Genomic DNA, 12298 nt, shown 5'->3' on the forward strand with positions numbered 1-12298 from the left:
TACAGGATGAACAAGCGTGTAAAGAAGAGGCACCTGCACCAGTATTTCAGGGTAGGGAATTAGGTTAGGTTCAGTAAAGTTCTGTCTGAAAAAAAATAAAGCATTCAGAACAAATAAGAATTAGCAGAGCGTGAGGCTGGGAAAAGGGAGAAGGCAAGATATGAAAAATATTCCAGAGGAGTCCAAGAGTGTGCAAAAGACAAGATTTTAATTTGTAAATTGCAAGAGGTTTCTCCCTGTTCATACTCAGGTGATGGGCTATATTTCCCCTACCATCCAGAAGAATCTGCAAGCCCACCAGGACTTCTCTGAATCCAGGCCAAAGATAGGTTTAAGGCAGGACTTTCCTCTTTTTCCAAGTCAATGGCCGTCAATGGAAGACTTAGTTTGGTTTCCCAGACCCAGGACTCACACCTTCATCCCAGGTGGCTAATGCCAGTAGAATCTTCATACCATAAGATTTGACTCTGTGGCCTTGATAAGGACAATGTAGAAGAATAGTCCACTGTTTTTTTTGCAATCAATGAGAAATGCTTCCTCATATTGACAACACAAAGGCCGCTTTCAGAAGACCTAAGGTCACAGGCAAATTGGGCTTTATATCTTTAGTGTAGGTATTAACTATGCAAACCTTTTCTAAGTTTCACTTCTCTTCGTAGAATGAAAATCAGGTTTATTTCCTATCATTGAGGACTGGAGGTTTAGAAAACCTCCTTAAGAGTAATATAAGTAAGTCATTAAGAGAAGGGAAGCAGATTAAGTTTTTAGAAATTTGTAAGGTCAGTTTTGCACTGTGGTTTTCCCTGGGCCAATGTTGTCACCCAAAGTCACAATGTGCCTAATTCCTAGAGGCCCAAGTTCCTATTTTCAAGCCGATGAGTTATTAAATTTTCCCCTCCAAACGGATTATGGTAACATGAACAAAACAAAATGTTTTAGGCATCAATGATATAAAATACAGATGTCCGTGAGCATGCACTTTCAATGGGGGCAAAAAAATCTTATTCTTCAGGTATATAAAGCATAAAAATATGCAGTCCATAAACAGATATAGAGTATATATGCAGTATTAAAATTTCATGGGAGTAGATGATTAGAAAACAAAAATCTAAAAAGGTTCTTCAGAGAGGTGAGAATGAAAAATTTGAGAAACATGGTGTGGATTCTTTTGCCAACTGGGGAATACCTAAACTAATTCCATTTTAGTGATAATTCAAAATCCCTGGATGAAACAGAAAATCACACTGATTATATTTCCTACCAGTGTACTTGTGAGTGGCTGCAATTCTTTGTTTGGCCTTTGTTTCTCCTAGCAGAAGTCACTAAAATTGGTCAAGTGGAAAGAAAACTCTAGGAATAATTTCTTTTAAAGGTATATGAATCATTAAGTTTATGACACACAAGAGTACAAACCAAGAAAGTAAATTTATTTAAATTACTAAAATAGCTTTTAAAGTCATTTACAGATCAGCTGCTACAATTATTTTTCCTGATATAAGTAATATTAATTACTTTAAAATTATTTTGGTCAATGAAACATTTAAAAAAACATGTTTCTCCATATAATATATATAGGTATAAAATAAGTCTTTTCAAAAACTCTTGTTTTAGAATCCTCTATAAATCAGAATATTTGACTTCTGACAGTCAGGAACAAATTACAATAAGGGGTATAAATTTATGAATACTGGTAGTCCTAGTGGGAAGAAACGAGACTGTACTCTACCACCAGTCATGGGATCCTTAAAAGGTAAATGATGAAGCCATTGACAGGCTCTAGTATTCTAAAAACAATATTTTCATTTAAAGGTTTGTAGACAATAAAAAAATAAAGTGGATCCAGAATTTTAAGCTTCTAAGAAAACCAAAGCAGTTGACGGATGAGAAAGCTGTTAGTGATGCTAAGTTAAAACTGAAATTCTATAGTAGTACAGTAATGTACAGTAGTACATTTTAACATTCTTCATATATGGTAAACTTCACTTTCTTTTTCGCTTGAGGCACTCTTAGTAGAATTTATCACGTGCATTGTAAATCTTTATTCTTGTTACAAGAGTGTCATTAAAGGACTCAGAATGCAACAAGTAGACATGCAGAAAATCAAATCCTTCTTCAACAGCCCAGGAGAGCTGGTTAACAAATGGTTTACCAATTCCTGAAATTGTATTTCTTAACAAAACTTTCAGGATATGACCAAAATAAATGGCTCTGAACTTACCCATTCTTAAGAGCCAAGTGAACAAATATACTAAACCTCATCATATACATGCTTCAAAATCTCTGGGAGGAATAAAAATTTCTTAAACGAAAAAAAAGGACATGTGAGAAACAAGTCCCAACAGAATTCACTGAGAATGCAGTTCATATAACTATGTTTGACTAACCCTAAGCCTCAGTGGCTTTCTTTTTGGCCACGTGGGGCGGCTTGCAGGATCTTAGTTCCCTGACCAGGGATCAAACCTGGGCCCTCGGCATTGAAAGTGTGGAGTCCTAACCACTGGACCGCCAGGGAATTCCCTCAGTGGCTTATTTTAACATTTCACCTTGAAGACTTTTTCCCCCCTTTCTCTCCCCATTCCACAACTTTTCCCGTGTCTCCTTCTCCTTATCCTCCAAAATCAAAGGAAAAAACCAAAAACCAAAAATCCCAAACACACACTCGGATGGTCTTTCATTATTTTTGTTCCTATAAGCAGAAGCTGACTACGGAATTCACATCTAAACGATGTAGAAGAGGACAAAAGGGAAAACCCACAGTTATGTTCAGGGAGCTGTCTTACTAATAACTCGACAAACTGTGAAAAAAATCTAAGTTAAAAAATTGGGTGGATTCATAGGAAGGAGCCTAATCCCTCCCACTGGTCATACCATAGCAATAATGATTCAACCCAGAATCTAAGCAGATCCTCTATGGGACTGCATATAATTTACAGTCCTCAGATATCATTAACACAGATCTCAATGGAGACAAGGAAACAATTCTCTCAAAAAACAGATAATTAGGTTGAATAAACGATTTAGATATTCCACGTTTACTTAAGAACTTAACCTCCTTTAAAAAGAAACCAGTTCTTTCAAAAAGAGCTCTGGATCCTGTCTATGGTTAGAAAGTTTGAAAAATTCTCAGAACTTGAGACATGATTTTCTCTTCTGTCTCCTCTTATAAGCAGATGCCCCTTTTCAGGTCATTTTCTGGTTGTACTGGCAGGACTAAGTGAGAAATACGGCTCCAGAGCCCACTCAATTTGTCTGGGTCCATATGTTTGTAGGAGTTGGGTGTATCAGAGTTGGTGAACTTGAGTTTGAGGAAATCCCTCACTTTTTCTTCAATTTCCTTTAGGCCTAGACTGGTTCCAAGTGTCTCCTCCTCTAACAAGACAGTTAGGACTAAGGCTACATCTTTGAAGGCTGCATTTTCATGATCACAATACTTATAGAAGATCAAAGTAGAGCCTGCAGGCAATGACTCAAAGCGGTGGACCACAGCTGCATTCTGGCCATTTCGGAATCCGTTGCTCAGTTCCTCATCTACCTCTTGTTTGACAAGATCACTGTCTTGAGTTGCTTTGCCCGTCCCATCAATCCGGATTGCAGGAACACTTTGGAAGGAAGAATAGGCATCGGCAATTTGTTCACTCAGACACTTGAGTGCTTCTTCAGCATCTCGGGCAGCAGTGAGCAGCAAGATAGCAGGCTGAGGCCGAGGGTGGGAGCTATTAAGATGTTTTTCCAGGAATGTTAGGCTCCTTTTCCACAGCTTCTCATCTTGACCTTGGTACTTATTCATAAGTTGTTTCATCTGGTTCTGGAACTCTTGAACAGCAGTGGTTTCTGCTTCAGGAGTACGAGTGTACAAAAAACACCCAATGAGAAGAGCGGCTATCAGAACAAGGGGCCACCACCACTTCACCTTGACAAAAGATGCACTTTGGGGTTGTCCAGTCACTTCTGCTCAGGAAAAAAAGAAATGATAGACACAAATATTATTTTCTTAGATTCAAGAGCAAGTGACTTTTAAAGCCAATATTAATCTTTATAAACATTAGATAAGAGAGGAAGGAATTTAAAGAAGGGAGCTGATAATTTACTTTCTTAAAGAAATAATTTAGCACATGTGTTTTAAGTTATTTATATGAGTATGCACATGTCTCTTCAATGTCAAAATGATAAAGAGACTTAGAGGAAAAAGTAGAATTTAAGTATATGTAATAGCATGTGCAAGTCAGAAAGAATACAATTTATAAAGCAAAACTATTATTACTACTGCTAATATTTGGGAGGTAAACAATATTAAAAGACACTTTACAAAATAGTTTTAAATTTAGAAACTAACATGGATTATTATCCAAGGTGGAATGTTTATGTATATAAAGGAATAAAGAAATTTAGTTTTAAATTTAGAAATTAACATGGATTATTATCCAAGGTGGAATGTTTATGTATATAAAGGAATAAAGAAAAGGATGCATTATAAGTGAAATCTTCCATATAATAGCTAGCTGTCCCTTTAATTGCACTGATGCCTATCTTTTGCTGTATTGCAAGTTAACACTGGTAAAACTTAGTTTGCAACTCATTCCTAATTATTACTGGCAATGATGATATGAATTTACATTTACCTAGTGCTTTTCAGTTTAAGCACTTTCTCATATACCACATCATTTAATAATTTAATATGACAGCAACAGTATTTTTACACTTCCTATTTATTGACTGCTTTAGACTAATAATTGTACCATGGACCCTCTAGAGCAACAATTCTCAAAGTGTGACTGGTGGGGTATCTCAAGATCTCTTCAAGGGGGTCCTTGAGGTTAAAACTATTCTCCCGACACTAAGATCTTATTTGCCTTTTTCCACCATATTGACATCTGCACTGATGGTGTAAAAAGCCATGGTAGGAAAAATAACTGATGCTTCAGATGAATCACAGGGCAGTAGCACCAAACTAGGACTGTCTTTGTATTCTTCATGGCCATGTATTCCAGGTTATCAGTTTCACTTAAGGACATCCTTCATGAAGCATTTAAAAGAATTTATCTTATTAGAACTCAACCTTGAGTAGAAATCTTAACATTCTATGTGAAGAAATGGGACATGTATATAAAGCACTTCTGCTACATAGAACAGTATATGGCTGTCTCAAAGAAAAGAACTTTGTGCAACTGAGTTGTGAGCTGAAATAGTGCTTTTTTCATAGAATTTTTACTTGAAAAGACAAGTGACAAACTGGTTAGTCAGACTTTCATATTTGGGACACTTTTTCTGGAAAACAAACAATGTGAGCCTGTTGTTTTCAAGAAAACAACTGACTGGGACTTCCCTGGTGGCTCAGCGGTTAAGAATCCGCCTGCCAATGCAGGGGACGCGGGTTCAATCCCTGGTCTGGGAAGATCCCACACGCCACGGAGCAACTAAGCCCGTGCGCCACAACTACTGAAGCCTGTGCACCCAGAGCCCGTTCTCTGCAACAAAGAGAAGCCACCGCAATGAGAAGCCTGTGCACTGCAATGAAGAGTAGCTCCCGCTCACCGCAACTAGAGAAAGCCTGTGCGCAGCAAAGAAGACCCAATGCAGCCAAAAATAAATTAATAAATAAATTAAAAAAAAACCAAAATCGCCAATATATTTTAACAGTTTGAATACAGAAGCAGAATGAAACTCCAGCTCCATTTTATTAAGCCAGGCATTAGAGATCAGAGAAAATACAAAGCAATCTACCACTCTCCTTACTAAATTATTTAAAAATAACTAACAAACATTAAAATTTTTTTTTTACAATTTTAATCTCTAGGTAAATACGGACAGGTATAACTCATATATATTTTTTTAAGTCTCTTTTTAAAAAAGGTCTCTGGGGTTCTTATTAATTTTGCTAGTGGAAAGTGGTATTGAGACCAAAGAATCTGAGAATCACTGTTACTTTCTTAGTACTCTTTTAAGATAATAAAAAGGCTTAGAGAACTAAAGAAACTTGCCCCAAGGCTATACAGAAGGTAAGTGGTCCAAACTAATTTAAATTCAGGTCTGTGAACTCTAAAAAACTATGGTATTCCCATTATGTCATGCTATGTGCATCTTTCTTTTGACAACAAGGTTCACTTGGTTAACAGTATTAGTTGCTTTACTTGTTAACTTTCACTTTTGGTCTTATGGATAATAAAGTAAAGGGGAAAGCCAGATGTTTTTTCACAGAGTTTGTCCTTAAAGACTTTTACTGCTGGTAAAATATATACTTTTTCTTTTGAAGTACTTAAAATATAATTCTTCAAATAGCATGAAGTTCTTTGGTGTCAAAAAAATTAAAAAATCATTATGTTCACCAATTTTAGAGACTCGTTTAATGAAAGCTGAATAGACAAACTTACGTTGGCTGGAGGCTGATGGAGATTGGTTTCCAAGCTCTGATTTCTGAACACCGTCATCTAATGATAGAAGTAATAAAGACTATCAATTTATGTTTCATAATTTCAGTATTTCCAACAGAAAAAGAGAATACAAATTTCACCAAGAGAAAATAAGGCAGAGATCTGTCAGAAACAGAAGAAAAAGCAGAAGATTCAAGTGTCTATTAGATTGACAGCTGCTTGAGACACAAGATTGATTTCTTTCATAATTAATGTAATGGTCGAGTACAAAGCATACTCTTAACATATTAGTTTTGTGAGAAAGCCTTGAAGAACTTGACCCAAATTATTTAATGGGAGTGGTGAAACTTCTGGGACAAAGAGGACAAAGAAAATAAGCACAACTATAATAAAAGGAAACAAATAATACCATCTGAAAAATTGCCATATATCGAACGCTTGCCTGGTGATGATGCTGTAAAGAGGGAAAGAAGGACAAAATATGATTATGGATTACTGAGCTCTCTGGATAAGGGGTTTTAAGGTAAAACTCAATCTTAATTTTCACTAATTTCTACCTCAATCTGATTCAAATACGTCCTCTGGTGCTTCTGACCATTTCAAATATCAGTAATATTTTAGAAATTACACTGAAAAACTTTTCACCATTTCTGGTAATAGACAAGTAATTGTTTTAGCTTCGTGGTTAAACAACAGATTTCAAAAATAATTTTCCCACAACTCCATCAAATCTCTATTTCCATCATACTTTAGAAAACAAATGAAAAGCTCTTTCCTTTTCCTCTCCATCCTCCTTGGCATAGCCATCTAAGAGAGAGGAAATGCAACGACAGGGTTCAGGAAGCGAAGAGGCTGAGTTACTCATCTGTATGATCTACATTACCAATACTGTCATCTAGCACTTGCCTGGAGTTTTATAACTTTATGTGTATAAGTGATCTTCCTAGTATTTATCAACAGTTTTCATTTGAGAAACACTGGACTAAACTGGAGGAATAAAATTAGCATTGCTGATTTATTTATTTTATATATATTTTTACAGAAACAGCCTTATTTCTGGTCATATGACAAAAAACCTCAAATGAAACAAAATGACATCAACCTTAACTCTAAAGGCATATTGTTTTGCATTACTAGGTTAGTCTAGGAAATGGCATCATTTAGAAGCTTCAAAGTTAGGTAACCAAAGTTAAAACTGTCTTACTAAAAAAAAAAAATTTCCATCAGATAATGTTTATCTTAAATACCTCATTCCATGGTTGCAAAGATCAAATGATATATGAAAATGCTGTGAAGTGCATGATGATATTAATAATGGAGAATAGCTAAATAACAGTTATTATGAAACATATGTAACATTCATATAACTCATAAGAACATAAAATTAAGAAAACAAAATTAACACAAACAAAATTAAGAAAAACTCCCATTTACAATAGCATCAGAAGAATAAAATATTTAGGAATAAGAGTAACCAAGGAGGTAAAAGCATTATACACTGAAACCTCTAAAACACTGATGAAAGGAATTAAAGCAGACACAAGTAAATGGAAAGACATCCCATGGTCATGGAATGGAGAATTAATATTCTTAAAATGTCCATACTACCGAAAGCAATCTACAGGTTCAGTGCAATCGGTATCAAAATTCCAATGGCATTTTTTACAGAAACAGAAAACAATCCTAAAATTCATATGGAACCACAAAAGACCCCAAATTTGAAAGGCCAAAACAACTTTGAGTAAGAAGAACAAAACTGGAGGCATCACACTTTCTGATTTCAAAATATATCACAAAGCTAGAATAATCAAAACATTATGATACTGCCATAAATACAGACATATAGACCAATGGAAGAGAATAGAAAGTCAGAAATAAACCCATGAAGATATAGTCAACTGATCCTCAACAAGGGTGTCAAGACTACACAATAGCAAAAGGATAGTCTCTTCAGTAAATGGTACTGGGGAAACTGGATATCCACATACAAAGAATGAAATTGGACCCTTATACCACACACAAAAATCGACTCAAAATGGATGAAAGACTTAAATTAGGAATTGAAACAATAAAACTCCCAGAAGAAACATGGGGAAAAAGCTTCTTGAAGTTGGCCTTGACAATGATTTCTTGGATATAACAAGAAAAGCATGGACAACAAAAGTAAAAATAGACCATGGGATTACATCAAACTTAAAAAGCACATGACTTATGTGATCAAAATCACAATGAGAAATCACCTCATATTATCAAATGTATTGTGGCTATTATCGAAAAAACAAAAGTACAAGGTATGTGGAGAGGATGTGGAGGAAAGAGAATCCCTGTACACTGTTGGTGGGAATATAAATTGGTGCAGTCACTATGGAAAACAATTATGGAGGTTCCCCAAAAGGTTAAAAATGGACTACCATATGATCCGGCAATCCCACTTTTGGATATATATCCAAAGGAACAGAAATTACGACCTTGGAGAGATATCTGCACACCCATGTTCATTGCAGTAATATTCACAATAGCCGAAACAGGGAAGCAAACTAAATGTCCATTGACAAATTAATGGATAAAGAAAATGTGATGTATTTATACATATACATGTATTCACACACATACACACACAATGGAATTATTATTCAGCTTTAAAAAAGAAGGAAATCTTGCCACTCTGGACAACATGGAGAACATTATCCTAATGAAATAAGTCAGATACAGATATGCAAATGCTTCCTACTATCATTTATGTGAGGAACCTAGTCAAATTCATAGAAACAGGTGGTTTCCAGGGCCTGGGGGAGGGGGAAATCAGGAGATATCAGTCAAAGGGTACACAGTTTCAGTTAAATGAGATGAAAAAATCCTAGAAATCTACTGTAGAGCATAGTACCTATATTTATTGTCCTATATATTAAAAATTTGCTACGAGGGTAGATCTTAAGTGTTCTTATCACACACATAATAATAAATAAAGAGGGTGGGAGAAAACTTTTGGAGGTGATGGATATGTTCACGGCATAGACTATGGTGATGGTTTCACAGGTATATACTTATCTCCAAACTCATCAAGTTGTATACAGTAAATACGTAAGTTGTATACATTAAATGCATGTCAATCACAGATGAATTGATAAAGAAGATGTGGTATATATATAATCAATGGAATATTAACCATAAAAGTGGATGAAATAATGCCATTTGCAGCAACACAGATGGACCTAGAGATTATCATACTAAGCGAAGTAAGTCAGAGAAAGACAAATACCATATGACATCACTCATATGTGGATTCTAAAATATGACATAAATGAACATATCTATGAAACAGAAACAGACTCACAGACACAGAGAACACACTTGTGGTTGCCAAGAAGGTGGGGGTAGGGGAGGAATGGACTGGGAGTTTGGGATTAGCAGATGCAAACTATTATATATAGGATGGATAAACAACAAGGTCCTATTGTATAGTACAGGGAACTATATTCAATATGCTGTGACAACCCATAATGGAAAAGAATATGAAAAGTAATATATATATGAATAACTGAATCGCTTTGCCATACAGCAGAAATTAACACAACATTGTAAATCAACTATACTTTAACAAAATATTTTAAAAACCAAAATCAATGTATGTCAATCATACTTCAATAGTTTAACCTAGTTAAAGAGTATGTGAAACAATTTAGAAAATAAATCCATCAAGATAATGTTTATCTTGAATACTTTAATCCATGGTTGCAAAGATCAAATGAGACAATACATAAAATGTTAAGTGCTCTTCTATGATGATTTTAATGATATAGAATAGATAAGTAACAGTTATTATATACCATATGAAACATTTATATAATTTGAAGAACTCAAACTTAGTAGGGTATATATACTGCTGAGGCCACACACTGAAAGGTAAACTTTATCCTCATTAAAAATATTTTTAGAGACAGTAATAAAAATTCCGTTAAAAAGATCTTTTTAAAAAGATAAAGCTCAGAGTTTTTCTAGTATGAAGAGTATGGTAACAATCAATCACTCTATAAAGTCAAAAGCAGAGGGCATGAATCTTTCATAGTTATTACTACTGATTATTACACAATATATTGTTAACAATAAATAAGCATTAATTATTTATGTGGTACATTTAGACTTAAAAAATTGTGTTCACATATATAATAAGCTCATTAGAATAACCTAGTTATAGGCACTATTGTCCCAACTTTAAAGTTAAGAAAATTGAGGTTCACAAAGTTTAAGAGACTTTACCAAGATGACTCAATTAGTAGAAGATCTGGGACTGGAACCCAATAGCTCTAACTCCAAACTCTCCTCTTTTCTCTACACCACTTTTAGAGACAGGTTCCACAGCATGTATATTAATGAAGCACAGACTCAGAGGCCTGACTGTTTTATCATCTGGGACACAGCAAAAGTATAGACAGTGGTTCTATCTTTCCCCAAAGATCTGGATACCTGCAGAAACCTGAACTGGGACCTGTCTACCCAGAGAACTGGTACTAACATAGGGTGATAATGATCTGAAATCCAGGTTCTTGAACACCTAAATCTAAAAATGATTTTTTTTTTCTCACTGAAGCAGGCAGAAGTGTATAGTTAAGACAATAAGATATGAAACTTGGAATGCCAAGGAAAAGTTTTTTTCAAATGATGTTAGATTGAAGAGAAATCTATAAGGCTGTTTGGAAATCACTGCAATCTTCTACTCTGACTGAAAATTCTTTCTTCCTGCAATCGTCTACTCTGATTGAAAATTCTTTCTTCCTATCTTAAAGTCCTTCTGTGGTCAAAAATCTAAAAAATTTTGTTACCTGAACCCGAATGTGCAAATTTCTGCTATATAGTTTCTCTTTAACTCTGGAAGTTCTGTATATATGGTAGATGTCTATCAACCAGTATACAACTATTTAAGCCATAACAAATATACAAACTTAAGACAAAATAGGAATACAGAGAAAATACTATAAATAAGCTATCAATTTAGCAACCATAAAGATCTATTTCTACATTCCAGCTAGACCTTCAATATAATGATTTTCCCTTCTGCATTGCATTTGTACAGTGTCTTAACAGAGGACAATGCAAACATTTTTTGACAACAATATGTACTACACTTCACTTTTCTGGAAGTAATTTATCTGCTATTAGTTACCCAGAATATATAGTTAAGAACAAATAACATCATAAAACTCTGAGCTTTTCATAGTATATACACTTAAACTCGTGCAGTTTTGCTTCCAAGAGTAATTCTTAGATCTTCAGAATGTTTTAATTTTTGATATTGGCTATAACCATAATCTTAAAAAGCTGAATTAATATTTGGTTTCCTAACTATAATAGGTCAAGAAGAACAAATTTTAAGAGGAAATGGTCTTCTAATAGCAAGTATATACAGCAATAAGAAATGACAGCCAGGGAATTCCCTGGTGGTCCAGTGGTTAGGACTCTGCACGCTCACTGCTGAGGGCCCTGGTTCGATCCCTGGTTGGGGAACTAAGATCCCACAAGCTGCGAAGCATGGCCAAAAAAAAATAACAGCCAACAATAAGGCGAGGGCAAAAAGTTATTTCAGTTTTAGACAGCTGAAGAACTCACTTACGTGTACGGTAATACTTCACTGCTGGGGAAAAAATGAATTGCAACCATTACTACTTTACTGATAGAAAAACAAAGCCACAGAGGTTATCTTGTCCAATTACAGTTAGTTATTTTGTGAGCAAGAGCTATATGATGGGGATTTTTATATTATCTAAATAAGGGACACCTGATGACCTCAAGACCTACTGTGGCTACAGGAATAAGGAAGGGATAGAGGTTAAAGGTCACTTAAGGCATGGCATGGATTTTTTTATACAGTCAAGGTTTAATGTGGACACACTGCTATAGAAATTATGATAGACACTGAATTCAAAGTATGTTTT

General features: G+C 35.0%; 1 protein-coding gene across 5 annotated transcripts in view; it reads right to left on the reverse strand.

Moving 5' to 3' along the window:
- Positions 1-1406: 1406 nt before the first annotated feature.
- Positions 1407-12298, reverse strand: part of TOR1AIP1 (torsin 1A interacting protein 1) — a 51790-nt gene continuing 40898 nt past the window's right edge. For 2 of the 5 annotated variants that reach the window (XM_082857230.1, XM_082857228.1), the window contains 4 exons: positions 11977-11997; positions 6778-6822; positions 6369-6425; positions 1407-3948 (listed from right to left, as the gene is read on the reverse strand). In XM_082857230.1, coding sequence (XP_082713356.1) covers positions 3161-3948; positions 6369-6425; positions 6778-6822; positions 11977-11997 — 911 coding nt within the window. In that variant the 3' untranslated portion in view covers positions 1407-3160. The remainder of the gene's footprint in view (positions 3949-6368; positions 6426-6777; positions 6823-11976; positions 11998-12298) is intronic. The other 3 variants (XM_082857232.1, XM_082857231.1, XM_082857229.1) reach the window with 2 other exon arrangements.

This window comes from Leucopleurus acutus (assembly GCF_964270905.1).
Source record: "Leucopleurus acutus genome assembly, chromosome: 2".
NCBI lineage: Eukaryota > Metazoa > Chordata > Mammalia > Artiodactyla > Delphinidae > Leucopleurus > Leucopleurus acutus.